The sequence below is a fragment of the Saccoglossus kowalevskii genome, chromosome 8, assembly GCF_978046115.1.
Source record: "Saccoglossus kowalevskii chromosome 8, keSacKowa6.1, whole genome shotgun sequence".
In the NCBI taxonomy this organism is placed as follows: domain Eukaryota; kingdom Metazoa; phylum Hemichordata; class Enteropneusta; family Harrimaniidae; genus Saccoglossus; species Saccoglossus kowalevskii.
In genome coordinates this window covers 12,289,073-12,304,466 of record NC_140648.1, presented here as the reverse complement: position 1 = coordinate 12,304,466, position 15,394 = coordinate 12,289,073, and the positions used below count along the sequence as shown (strand labels likewise).

General features: G+C 34.7%; 1 protein-coding gene across 1 annotated transcript; it reads right to left on the bottom strand.

Moving 5' to 3' along the window:
* Positions 1-1,555: 1,555 nt before the first annotated feature.
* Positions 1,556-15,244, bottom strand: LOC100376590 (diacylglycerol kinase epsilon-like). Its single transcript, XM_085502895.1, has 9 exons — positions 15,092-15,244; positions 14,211-14,967; positions 11,356-11,499; positions 10,729-10,874; positions 10,232-10,286; positions 4,046-4,234; positions 2,945-3,075; positions 2,371-2,482; positions 1,556-2,204 (listed from the first exon to the last, which is right to left on the bottom strand). Exons 1-9 carry the CDS (start codon positions 15,118-15,120, stop codon positions 2,058-2,060), a joined length of 1,710 nt encoding a protein of 569 aa, XP_085359021.1. The 5' UTR covers positions 15,121-15,244; the 3' UTR covers positions 1,556-2,057.
* Positions 15,245-15,394: the final 150 nt, after the last annotated feature.

Genomic DNA, 15,394 nt, shown 5'->3' with positions numbered 1-15,394 from the left:
ATACACAACATACCAGTTGTTACCTCATACACAACATACCAGTTGTTACCTCATACACAACATACCAGTTGTTGCCTCATACACAACATACCAGTTGTTGCCTCATACACAACATACCAGTTGTTACCTCATACACAACATACCAGTTGTTACCTCATACACAACATACCAGTTGTTACCTCATACACAACATACCAGTTGTTACCTCATACACAACATACCAGTTGTTACCTCATACACAACATACCAGTTGTTGCCTCATACACAACATACCAGTTGTTGCCTCATACACAACATACCAGTTGTTACCTCATACACAACATACCAGTTGTTACCTCATACACAACATACCAGTTGTTACCTCATACACAACATACCAGTTGTTACCTCATACACAACATACCAGTTGTTACCTCATACACAACATACCAGTTGTTACCTCATACACAACATACCAGTTGTTACCTCATACACAACATACCAGTTGTTACCTCATACACAACATACCAGTTGTTACCTCATACACAACATACCAGTTGTTGCCTCATACACAACATACCAGTTGTTGCCTCATACACAACATACCAGTTGTTGCCTCATACACAACATACCAGTTGTTACCTCATACACAACATACCAGTTGTTACCTCATACACAACATACCAGTTGTTACCTCATACACAACATACCAGTTGTTGCCTCATACACAACATACCAGTTGTTGCCTCATACACAACATACCAGTTGTTGCCTCATACACAACATACCAGTTGTTGCCTCATACACAACATACCAGTTGTTGCCTCATACACAACATACCAGTTGTTGCCTCATACACAACATACCAGTTGTTGCCTCATACACAACATACCAGTTGTTACCTCATACACAACATACCAGTTGTTACCTCATACACAACATACCAGTTGTTACCTCATACACAACATACCAGTTGTTACCTCATACACAACATACCAGTTGTTGCCTCATACACAACATACCAGTTGTTGCCTCATACACAACATACCAGTTGTTGCCGAACATCACATATTCAAATTTAACTTTATGCATACACATTTGTAGGACATAGGTGGTTATTGAAAGACGAGTTTCGCAGATCGACCCACATCACTCATTGCGGTAATTCCAATCACAACTGTCATTTCACCATTAGATTGCGCTCTGGTTTGTCATTATGCATAATTTATTCAAATCTATGTGACTGCATAGCTTTCAGCACAAACACAGAAGCAATGCATATTACCACCTGTTGGACAGAATCTAATGGTGAAATGACAGTTGTGATTGGAATTACCGCAATGATTATATGGTGCACACTATAATAAGTTATCTGTTGATAGTGTGAAAGTTGAAATATGAAAGTTTGAAGAAAATAACAAAACTGCAGTATTCTGTGTCATTGAAAAAAAATAATTTCAACTCAACAGATAAAGATATACTATGACAATGGGGAATCAACGTCGACATTGATCAGAGAAAATATAGATTTGATTGCGATACAATTTACTTAAATTGATATATATTTTGTGATTTATATAAATTAATTTCATTTTTGCAAATTTGATATCTACATAATTTCTTTGTGTACACAAATATACAATTTTAAGAAGACTACACCACTAGAGGGCTCACTAACAACACATTCTTTTTTTCACTCTCTTGTAACATGAGTAGTGAATTTGGCATTGAATGGGGTTATAAAATTGGCTTGCTCAGGAGAGAATTTTTCCTATGTATTCATACAGTGGAAAGAGTTATATAAGGTTCTCACTCCTAACTGAACCCGAATCAACACTCCAACCCCACATGCAATTGTATAAGCCCTTTCAGATAACTATATGTCCTGAAGAGGAGTATACAAGTTAAATAGGGTAGGGAAACAAAAGAGGCAGAGTTAGGATTAGAGTTATGAATGAGGGGGCGCTCTTTTAGGGTTAAGGAATTCTTTCCAGTTCAGCCAATCAGTGATCAGCCTACATAACAATATGCATAGAAGATCAAACAAAGTGTTTGTTTCATTCCATGTGACATTAAATTCAATTCTTCAGAGGAATCTGTTTTTCTGGATCTTGTTTCATCAGCATTAGAGCTTGATTTTTGAGTCTAATATTGATAACACTTGGGACCTGCTCCCAAGGCTCACCATCCACCTGCATGGGCATCTTAGATCCTCTCAAAGTGATCTGAAAATAAAAGCAAATTTGATCCATTTAAACCCACAAACACTTTTCACAGAATATACAATAAATACATGCAGTTACACAAACTACTGGGTACATAAAATCTATATTGTAAAAACAAAAGATTCCACACATTGCCACTGGTGGCGCTGTTAATAAATTTTCTCACCTTGACATGTCTTGCTTGGCCTAGTCTGATTGGATCGGCTAAACCCACATGTAACTGGGCCATGTGGAATGACGAGTAGAGACCAACTACCTCCATTAGACCATCATTGGAACTGAAAAGCAAAATTTGTGTGAAAATGAATCGGATTACAGACACCATTTTACAATTATTATTACCCCTCACACCATCAAGTCAGGCAATTGCCATATCTGTGTCCGAGAAATATTTTGGCAATAGAAACCACCAGACTACACAACAATAAAATTTCCTTCATAATAAAATGTTTGTTGAATTAATACTTTAAAACTGAAATGCTGTCACCAATAATTTTCTGGAATTCACCAAGAACTAGACACAAGGGTACTGTTTGTCTGAACATGGAGGTAATCTGTCTTTTACCTCCATGGTCTGAACAAACCAAAAGACATTTCCACTGCTTCAGCTTTAATTTCCCAACCATACACCCACACACACACACACACACACACACATAAATACAGAAAAATTTCTCACATTTACAGTATATCTATCTAGCATTTAAAAATAGCTAGGTAATTCACAAACAAGAACTGACCTTGATTTAGGTATGTTATTACCACCAGTACTGGTTCCCCACAAAGCACAACCAGCACCCCAGCTATTGATGTTCAGAACTACGATACCTCCTATTTCAGGTAACTGAACTGCAGCGCCGTCCAATTCCAACTGCAATTAACAAATAAATTATGAACATTTTCACTAAAAGCAGACATCCAGTTCTTCTACTGTTGGATTGGATTGCTATACACTTCGCTGTTATATAACAAAATACTACGGGTACTGTAAAATACTTTCACGGAAAAGAACTTTTGGGTGTTTTGTATGGAGCTGGATGGCTATACACTTCGCTGTTACTCAGATTATGGAGTACTATAAAGTTGTCTCAAGAGGGCGCTATAACAAAATACTACTATCCTCGGGGGCGGAGTTACGTCACAGACGTTCTACGTTGCTAAGACGTGCACCACTGTACCACGTATTTCTATGGACTTTGTGCGCGCTGCTGTGGAACGCCGGTGGAGCCGGTGAAAACTCAAGAAAACAACACAAACTCAACTTTGAAGTAATCCTGAACCACCAAATTCATATATGTTACACACGTAGGGCTCATCTTATTACACTGTTCAGGGGACTCTCAACAACCATCGCAAAGTACCGTTTTCTGCGAGTTTTTGGTCTTTGTTTTCACCGCGAGGGTTGCCAGGCGGTAGAAAATGCCCGGATGTCCGCCCCCGAGGATAAAATACTTTCACGGAAAAGAATTTTTGGGTGTTTTATATGGATCTTATTTCCACTGGTTTTGATGAGTTAGATGTAAAAAGAAAAGAAAAAAGGTATATTCATTCATATTTTAACTGAATTTTTTTTTTAGCAAATAGCAAAGTGGAATAAAAGTATTTTAGAGCAACACTGTATTAGTGATGTCTGACAGGACAAAATGCTCCTCATACAAGAAACTAAAAGAAAATTAACCGATGACACAAACTATGTTTACTACACAAGTTTCCTGGCAGTGGCTGAATTTTATCAAATTAAGGCAAGATTTTTCTAGACATTATCAGTTTTTAAAAACTACCCTATATTTTCAATAAAATAAGATGCTATGAGCATTATCGATCTGTTTTTAGCAACTTACTGTAACTTTCTTATGAAAGTTCTTGCATTCCTGTTCCAGAAGCGCATCTCTAGCTCCAAAAAAGAAGTACCATATTTTATTGATAACACGATTCTTAAACCAAGATGGCCGACTCTCCCTCTGACGATGAAATTTCAGTGCAATTGATGCATCACAACCCAATGAGAAATAATTGGTCATTGACAGCGCCTAAAATGATATAAAAAACACACATTTTTACAGATATATAATAATCCTATGAATTTATTTATTAATTTCAGAAATTTAGATTTCTAGAGGTACTGACACAAAATAAAACAAGATGAGTTGAAAAGAAGCCAGCATCAGGAGTTTGGTGGCAAAACGAATAAATTTTTAATATTATGTCCCAATCACATTTGAAGTACTAAATAGATTTCAGGCTAGACCCTCAAAAACTTATTCCCAGGATCTTTCAAGATAAAAATATGTTTTTACAAAAACGCACAAGAAACTCTAGTTTTAACCAATAAGTGATTTGTGTAAATGTCATCCAGTGATCTTCCAAACAAAAAAACAAAAATTACATTTGAAAATTTTACAAGTTGGAAATTTGCAAGCAATTATTTTTTCAGGCCTGGCCTTACATAAACCCTCACACTAATCCTACTGGTCAAAGATAGAACAGCGCCCTCGGGTGACAGGAAGGCAGGTGACACAGTCCAGTAATAACAGAAACGAGGTTAACATTATTAACAGATAAGACTGGAATTATGCAAGTTTTTCAGATATTTAAAAAAAGTCAGTGCTCAAAACTTTAGTTTATATATGTGCACAAGTTGCACTTTCAGAAAGTAGTTTTTTTTTTTTTTTGTATACCGGTAATCTTTTTTGATTTTTCACACAACATAAAAAATATACAGTAACAAAAGCATACATACACAAAAAAAAACTGAAACAAAAACAAGAATGAGATGTTAGCTAATGTGGTGTTTTCCATTTTGTACCCTTCAAAGCCAGCTGACATGTTTTGTTTGTACTATTTCAATAGCCAAAAAGAAATTATTTACAATTACAAAATAACATTTTAACCAGTTCGCTTCCTTGGTATTAATAAAATTGAGCAATGTTGACTGCTGGCTTGAATGAGTGGCTATCCGTTAATCCAAATCCTAACTGGCTCCCATTTCTGATAATGATATAATATTTTGTCTCTATTTAAAGCAAGTTGATGTACTATATGTTCATGGTCTTTTATGTATGCCTTGAAACCAAAGAATGATAAGATTTTCGCTTCTCCCCTACATTTGTATATGTATTTTTTAAACTATAAAATAAAATGATTCAACATAATATTTTTCACCTCATAGATGCCAAGTGTAATATTTTGTACATTACAATCTGTATTTCGCATCTCGCATAATCACCTGCCAACTGGCTTGGCCTCCCATGGTAAACTTTTTGATCCATTTAAACTTTTGGGATTTCAGAAATGAATCAATTACTATGTCAGCAATTATTGTATTGCGTTTTACTTTGTCTTTACCGTTCCATATAAAATTAAACATTATTTGTTTTAATTCCTTAATAACTGTCTTTGGGGTTTGAACCATTGTTGCTACACAAACTGTGATATTCCAAATGTTTTCAAAATTTGTATTCTCCCGATGATAGACAGCGTCCTCTGGGACCATAATCCACAGATTTGTTTTAGTCGTTTTAATTTACTCTTAAAGTTCTCTTCAATAAATTTCTTGACATCATATATTAGATAAATTCCCCAAATTTTGATTCCATCAGTCCAGATTAATTTTTTTTTTGGTTTATGGCCATAACCCATGAGCAGGGCTTCTGTCTTATCCTCATTTAGTCTTAGACCCGAGCATAATCCATATTTATTAATAATACAAAATAAAATTTCAATTGACTTTTCATTGGTAAAACAGGTGATATCATCTGCATACATTGCTAACTTGATATGTTTTTTTAAAAATTCATAACCAACTACTTGTGGGTTTCTACGGATATTGATTGCAAGCAGTTCTATAACTACTACAAAAAGGAACGGGGATAGAGGGTCCCCTTGACACACCCCCCTATCGACCGGGAAATAACCAGTAGAGTATCCATGGTTCATAACACAGGAGGAGATATTTTTATAAAATGTTTTAACCCACTTAATAAACGAGTCCCCGAAATTAAAAGCCTTTAATGCTTCCACAATAAATCCTTTGTCTATAGAATCAAATGCTTTATGAAAATCCAGCGATAACAAAATTCCAGGTCTGTTGTATTGCTTTGAATACCACATGACATCCAATACTGTTCGCACAGCATCCCCAATAAACCTATCTTTTACAAAGGCACATTGATCTGAATGGATAATTGTTGGTAGAACTTTTATAATACGCTTTGCCAGAGCTTTTGATGCAATTTTAACATCCACATTAATAAGAGTTATTGACCTGTAATTTTGGAGTAATGTTTTATCTTTTCCTGTTTTCGCAATTAAAGTAATGACGCCTTGTTTTTGTGTTGCTGTTAACTCCCCCTCTAAGAATGATTTATTTAAGCTCCTAACCACATAGTTCCCAATTATATGCCAAAAAGTTTTGTAAAACTCTGAGGTGAGACCATCATTGCTGGGTGTTTTGTTATTTGGTAATGATTGCAAGGCCATATAACATTCATTTAAAGTTAAGTTACCATTACACAAGATTTTATCATTCTCACCGAGTTTTGGTATGTCACAGTTACGTAAAAAATCATTTGCATTTTCATCTAGTAAATTGACCCTTTTCGCGGAATATAATTTTGAATAAAATTGTTTAATTTGCCTATTTATATCTAGTAGATCAGTTGTATCTGTGTTTTCCATAGATAAACGCTTTACTGTTGTTTTTGCTTTATTACTTTTTTCTAACCCCAACAAAAACTGTTTTTCTCCTTGTTCGTACCACAGACATCTAGAATGCATTATCGACCCACAAGCTTTTTCATCGCAAATTTTATCAACTTGTTCCTTTAACTGCACGTAATAATCCATATTATTGCTGTTTAAATTTTGTTCAGTATCGCTGATTTCGAGCTCAAGTTTTGAAAGTGTCTTTTGATTTTCTTTGGCCTTTATCTTTGAAAACTTTTTTGTAAACAATCTAATTTTCTATTTTATTAATTCCTAGATTAACCTCTCGTCAGTGTCAGCGAACTCATTACCCCATTGGTTAATGTTGTTAGTTAACTGGCTCACATACTCCCTGTCGTTACATTAACTATTATTGTATTTCCAGTAAGATTTACCGAAACTTGACAATATACAAACCACCTGTCTATAGTGACCAATTTTATGCAGTTCAAAAAAATTGTGTATGAGCAACCAGTGCATAAAGACCACTTGTATAAAGTGACCACCCTTTCAGCAATATTTTTGAAGATCCGGCTTTGTTTAGAGACCAAAATAATAATTAGCATTCTATTTATAAACAATTTTTATTTGACTTGATCAATATAAATATATGTGGTTTTGTTACAACAGTACCATCTAATTATTTTCTTTCTTGACAAATATGTCAAAATGTATAAGTTGGCAATCCAAAAAAATAAACCTGTCCATAAAAAGACTATTTTAATGAAATTTCTTGGATTGTGGCATTTTCTGCTAGATTTATGAGACTAGTCAGGTGACCCAGTCATTTCCTGTATCTCCGTATGGTACACATGGAAAACAAGTTACTGTATTTCCTTTATACTGTATTTGCACACATGTTTATTTAGACTAAAATATTAACTCATTTTGAATACAGAAATACTTTTTCCAAAAACTTGTAAATACAATATATTCTTCTTACTAAAGGGGCAGATATTGTAGTTGCCAGCAACAAGAAGTTTGAATCTCAATATAAAAAAAAACAAGGATCAGTAAGGGACAAAAACTGTAAAAATTTCACCACCACCACCACCAACACCACCACCACCACCACCACCACCACCACCACCACCTTCTGCTTGCCAATAATACAGAATACATGTATATGCAAAAGTTGAAGGATATACTGAACAAAGAAAACCTTGAATTCAAATAAGTTATTATTGTCTACGACAACAAACAAGAACAATTTATCACTTATATAGCTTAGAGGAGAGTAGGAAATCAAATGGGAGGTTCACCGCGACCGGTACCAGTGGTCCTAGGAAAGGTGTGAAATACGTACTTAACAGTTTCCTTTGTGATTCCATGAGTCTTTGTTTCAAATAGCTGTTTTTAAATCGAGTAGGTTACGAGCATTGTTGGCATGGAAATACTAAGCATATGGTAATATTATCGGCCCACATATTTTATTAATATAAAAATCCATAAGTTCAATGGTGTATACGAATTGTTGCTGCGTGAAACAATGTTGTATTTTATGCATGTATTTATCACCAATTCCAAGAGTAAAAGTCAAAACTTTCGAAGGTACGAGTATTATGACTCGTCCATACATTTCACTTACGTTTGTTACACTTGAATAAAGTCTACCACATGAAAAGAATGTTATTTACGAAGTTTTAAATAGTCGAGCCTTCCTGATTCGAGCCTCTTGTTGATTTGACAACGGTGGGTATCATTAATGTTTATTCTTTGCCAGTATCGCATTCCAGACAAAAAGTTCAAGATCAGTATTTTAAACAAGAAATAGACGAACTAAAATGTCTCCTGTGTTTCACGTGCGACATGATTATTAAAAAAAAGCGGTCATGCACGTACGTTCTATAAATCTAACCTTGCACACATAATCTTGTATTGATGTGTTTTTTGGGGGTCAAAAACAACGTTGCCTTTCAGTTAACTCTTCGCGTTCATGGTATTTGTGAGAGTTTATTAATTTTTTGAACAAATGTTAAGTAACTGTATCGTTTTGCGTCAAACTGGGTGGCCCAAATTTAAATGTCGGTGAGTGAACTCATTGAGTTCATTGCCCATTGCCGCACGTAATTCAAACACATGGTTATTAGGGTTCAGTCGAAATGTACGTGAATAATGCGATCAAAGTTTATTATAGAAAAAGTTAACATTACGCATGATATTGTATGTTATTGTATGGTTACATATTCACTTTAATAGCCCGGGTTAGTGTCCCAACAATAATAAAAATAACTCAGTTTGCGTAATTATTATAAAAGCAATACATTGCAAAGTTGAAATATTTAGAGCCCGTGCAATACTGTAAACATATTTGCGTTATTAGAAAAGCAGCACACTAAGTAAACGATGTTGAAATATTGGATACAGGTTGTGTTATTACAGTACAGTACCGCCTGATATAATTACAATTTTACGAAATCGACGTGCGGACCAAGAAAGAAAAGGGTTGCTAAGGTAACGCGCCAGTTCAGTGCATGACTTGGGGTCAAACTTCGATCAACACACACTAGATGTCAGCATCGCCGCGTAGCAAGTTTCGCAACGTACTTGAAGTTCAATTGTGCCCCAAAATGATGTCGACGATCACTCAATTGTCGCAGCGCATGTTGTACCAAGTCCATGATACAGCCTGTTTCGACTTTGGCTTGCTTTTCCTTCTTAGTGCATGTTCTTGTTCACGTAAATTCGACCTCTCACCAATGTATTAAAACACTTTGACTTTATACTTATGCGTGATTATATTTGGTCTACGCGAAACATCTTTCTAAACATTTTCTGAGATCATGCATGATATATATTCACAAAATAATGCGATCATATTTTATATTATGTTGATCTCTACGTCTTTCGGGATCGTTTTGTGATTTTATTCCAAGGCTCAGGCAAATAAAATAATGTCAACTATTATAGACTAGTTTTCTAGCTTTTGGCTCAGCTAAATTGGTTTAATTTTTCATTAGAACTTTGTGATCCTTTTAATTTCCCAGTTCTTTGTGTTCATTAATGGTCTTGACAATAAGTGTGAATTGCTGTGCGAGCCCACCGCGGTCAGCCGGCATCATGGAATCTATGCATAAATTTGCATAAAATGCGGTCGACAGGCGAGCACCCACCACCACCGCGGTAATGACCGCGGTGCACCGCCCGTTTGATTTCCTACTCTCCCCTTAGTAAACAAAACAGGACAAGATACAAAGTACATTCTCTAAAAGAAAATATCAGTTTGGGAAAACAATCAGCTGTTAGTGAAATACCTATTCTTACGTAAATATCAAGTTAGTGTGTTGTGGGAAAAATACTGACGTAAATATTTAAATTCTTACCTTCACTGGTTTCCGAAATCCAAATCTTCGAAGATTGACAATATTCAGTGACCACCTGCATAAGAGGCACAGAAATGAAGATACCGGTACTGCAGAATACTTTATTTTTGCTATTTTCGCTGAATCGAATGATTCAGTGAAAATAAAATTCAGTGAATATACCTTTTACCATATATTTTACAACTCACCTAAAATCAGTGAAAATAAATTCCATACAAAACACCCAAAAAGTCTTTCAGCAAAAATTAACTCCAGCTAAAATAAAGTATATTACAGTAGTAATACTATTGTAAAAGGCTGGTGCCTCCCAGCTTTTTTTAAAAATCATTATCCTTATATTGTCCTGGAGTGCAATTTATTGTGAAATGAATACATTCTAAATATTTTTATTTTTGATTAGGCTTCTACCTTAACAAATAAAACGATTTGGATGGAAAGATACAGATTATGGCTCTTTAATTGTAGATAATTTCATGATAGGTCTTTATATATCTTACCTATCTATGGGGGTAACTTTGGCATTCACAATAGAATCCAACCATTCATCAAGGTTCTCTTCTCCACTGTACCCTTCACCCCATCCCAACACCCGTGCAAGGTCATTACCGGTACCAAGAGGTAAAATGCCAATATTTGGCCGTGTCTACAGAAAAAACAAAACAGTACAGTTAGTAATTTAAGTCACTGTCAATGTGATTATGGGTAAATTTGTTATCATGTATTTTGCTCCTAAAAAGTCAGGTTTAAGAGCATTTTGCTCCATTTTTTTCAATCATTAGCAGCATTTAGCTCTTAGGCTGAAGGTAAACAAAAATGACATACTGCCAATGAAGAGTAATGAGCTCAGTTCAGTCATCAGCTGTTCTTTCTCACTGTGAACTCTTAATCACATATAAACTGAAACACAGAATAATTACAAATATCACCTCATAAAAAATGGCTGGGTTCTTTCACATGTAGATAGTACATAGAACTGACCACATGTAGTTATATTGTTCCTATTTGATAAGAACATTAGTCTACCCAATTTAATAGTATTTTTGCTGCACAACTTCCCTAATGCAGGACAAACATGCAAACCATTTTATCATATGCTTAGGGGGTTAAATGACCACTTAACTTACTTGTAGATTCATACTATCAATTGCACCAAGCACCCAGGCAATGGTACCATCTCCACCGCATACCAGTATTGTACACGTCCTATGAGGGATAAAATTACACAACTCTAGCGCTTTCTCTGGAGGGACTTCAGATAAATCAACAACCTAAAAATACAAAAACCAATGTGAAATTCTCAGCAGTATAGAATCAGAAATATTTTACTTATAAACATAATTGTTCATTTTAAAGGGGAACCTTCCAAACCCAGAGATTGCATTAAAGAATCATGGGACACTATTGTTTATGTTGTTTACAATGTTAATCTATCTTTTGTTATTATCCATTCTAATTTTAATCCAGAAAGTAAATTTGTTGAAGTGCCCCTTTAAAAAGCAGAAAATTACTTAGTTTAGTACAGGATTTTGGAATACGTTTACAACAAAATGGCTGCCAGTTGGCCATCATGTCAGCTCATTTCATTAAACCAATAATGATTTAATTTTTAGCACTTAGCAAACATATACCCCATATACATTATGTGTTGGCAGTGTTATCATATTTAAATTCTGAAAAAATAAAAATAAAAAATAAAAACTCAATGACAAGAAGTATTGATCGTTGAAAAAAAAGGTTAATTAGGCTTCTGTGGCTTATCCACTGCAGAAACACTCTGTGGTTAAAAAATATTAGTTGAATATCACACACTTATTTCATGTTTACACTGTAGATCTGTAGAGTGCCACCTGTGTGAATGCCAGACAAATACAGACATGTATGGATTAATAAGGTATATGGCAATATTTTCTTGTTTAGAATGGATATTTTACAATAGCACATGGCTGACAAGAATGTCAACATTTTTCCTGTTATCTTTTTTTTGTAATTATTTTGTTAATTTTGAACCAAATGAACATAGGATTTGATCAACATTTAAAAAATGTGTTTTTTGTTTGCATAAAACGTGACAAATGTTAACTTTGACATTTAAAGAGTTAAAAATAGATGGTATTATCTCCCATTAAAGTATTTAAAGTGATTAGCACTGTAATTTGTTTCTTTAGTTTACACATGAATTAAAAGTTTAAATCCAGAATTATATTTAGTTTCAACGCAAGGAGAGAATAAACAAAAACTTTGGCTTTACATTAAGAAAAGATTTATTTATGTTATTCAGAACATTAACTGATTTATCTTTACTGATATAAGTATTTTAAGAGGATTTTCAGCTTATATCATACTGAGAACAAATGTAGCTCAAACTAAACAAAAAAGAAACAAATAATTTTTTACCATCTTTTCTCTAGATTTGTTAATGGTCAATCCCTTATTACAAAATGTATGCCACAATTGATAAGGTCTAAAACTTATTTTTTTTGCTGTCAGTATCTATGGTTATTTATGAGAAAAGTGTCTCCCTACCTATAAGGAAAGGCAATAAATAAACAGCAATTTATCAGTACATCAGTTTAGTCAATAACAGTGTCTGCCACATGGATTGGAAGCAAGTACCAGGGTAATATAAACCTGATAAACAGTCGTGCACATGAGGGGACACCAAAGATGAAGCCAGTATGTTTTGTAAAAGCTCTGCTTCACTGAGTGTGTAAACGATAAAGGCCGGATAATAGGATGTTTCTGTCTAATTTGCTGTACAAAATCCATGCAAATTTTATGCAGGCATGATTTTTTTTAATGAAAATTTACAAAATATTTATAAAAGATTTATTCTCGAGTCTTAGCGGGTTTCCTTCAAATAGTGGCTGATGTGTGATTGTTTTCATTTGAAATTTATAAAACATTTATAAATAATTTAAAAAATAGCCATGCCTTCATGGAGTTCACTGTAAAGTGTGCGCCTTTATTTAGATTTTTCATGAAAACTTAATTTTTTCTTATTTTTGCTAATTTTCTGTCAAAAACTTTGGGAAAAAAGCTGTCACATGCATGGTGGGTTAGTTGGGTAGGGGCTGTCAGTAAGAAATCAGTGCTGTGGTCTGACTACTAAAATCAAGCCATTAATTCAAGCTATTAAAAAAACATATCCGAACTTCATGAGATACATTTATAAACTCAACAGCAGGAAAATAATGTAAATAATAAATCTAGGTCAATCCCTTCAGACAGGTGTATTTCCATAACACAACCACCACATTAGCAAAAATCATGTTTAAGCATTGTTATGGCTAACACATTTTTTTAAACAAAAATTTCCTCAAACTTTGCTGAATTATTCTTTGTGATTTGATGTTTTATTTAGAGGTATCTAAACTAGTTTTTGAATTATGAACCTTGATTGTATGTATTTTTTCATATTTTCAAAAATGGCCGCCAAAGTGGGGTTTAAACGTTATAGGGAAATCGTAAAGTCATCATTTCTATTGAAACAAGATTGGACACCCACTATTTTTATTTGTTGTTTGTCATTTATTTATAGAACTCTGAATTGGTAGTGCTTTTAAAAATTCCACATTATTAAACTATTTAACTGTGTCCATCTTTATTGACATAGTGAAAGTAGCCTGGTACTCAAGTGAGTCTCAACATACGGAATTTGTAAAAAAAAAAAAACTTTTTGTCAACAATGAATAAAAATATAAGGTATTTCCAACATTAATTACTTTATTACAAATCAGTTTAGGAGAGAAACCATGACAACATGAATAATATTTTCTACTTTATTTCATCTAAAATTGTAATATACCCATTTTTGAAGTCATTTAAATTCAGCTGGTGCAGTGAACATGAGACGATTGTGTTCAGAACTACAACAATTACTACAACTATTAATTTATTTATTATTTCATTAATTAGTATAGTTATTCTATAGGTAATTTCATAAATTATATTTAAATTATTTATTAATTCTTGTACTCACCTGTACTGGGTTAAGCATAGATCTGTATGTACTGAGAATCTGTTCTCCTTCATTGTTCCCACTTTTACGATTACAGAAAACCAAAATCGGTTTCCAGTTTCTGTCATCAGGTGGGCTGACAACTCCCGCCACGCTCCAATGCCTGCGCCCCTTCCAACCGACTAGTGTTAATGATAGACAATATGGGGGTATGATCAAGTTACAATATTTCCCGAAATCGCATTCTGCTGTCTTGACCAAATATAAACAGTTGTCGTGAACCGTCCTCTGGCACCACACACAGCGATGGTCTGACAGGCGCGGCAGATTCCCGCATTCTGCTTTACACACGCAGCAGGCGGTGAATAGAGGCAAATTTCCTCGCACCCAGTGGTGTTTCATTGATTGTGTCACTTGCTTCGACAGCGACAACGCTTTGCACGCGAATAACCTGTCCGCTGCTGATAAGCAGATATCGTCTGCGCAAACACTGCACGAATCGCACACTCCGCCATGAGTAATGAGCGATTCGCAAACACTACAGTAGGTCGATCTGCGAAACTCGTCTTTCAATAACCACCTATGTCCTTTCGTGATGTCGCGTACGGGTATATCATGCAGACGTCTTCGTCTTTTACATGTTTTCGAGAGAGTCCAAATTACAAAGAAAACAAGGGCTACGCACAGAGAGATCTGGTAGGGATATTCCTCCCACCATTCTTGAATCGTCGAAACCATTTCTTTCAAAAAACGAAGATTTCTACATGGACTACCGACACTGAAATAAGACATCATTACAAATTACTACAGACAGACAGATCTTCGCGACGATATTAAGTGTTATACCTGTGACCTATAGATACGACAGAGGATAAAATAATGCATACGTTCAGATAACTCACCTGGTATCTATCTTATCTTCCCACGTCATCTTTAGTGACGTTTACCTGCCCTGTTCGAACTGTCATCTTTTCTTTCTGTACTGTCCTCTCTCGGATGGGATGTCCCAATACCACTTAGGTTGCTTGAAAATTGTTTGTCTGGTAAGTCGTGGTGAAACTCATTTTCAATAAACAGCCAATTCGAATCAAACATCTCATTAACATAAACAATTATAATAGATTAATGTAATCCATGAAACTTTCAAAGCGATAATTCCTACTCAATATGACATGATACGATATTGGCCGTAGGTATGCAAATTT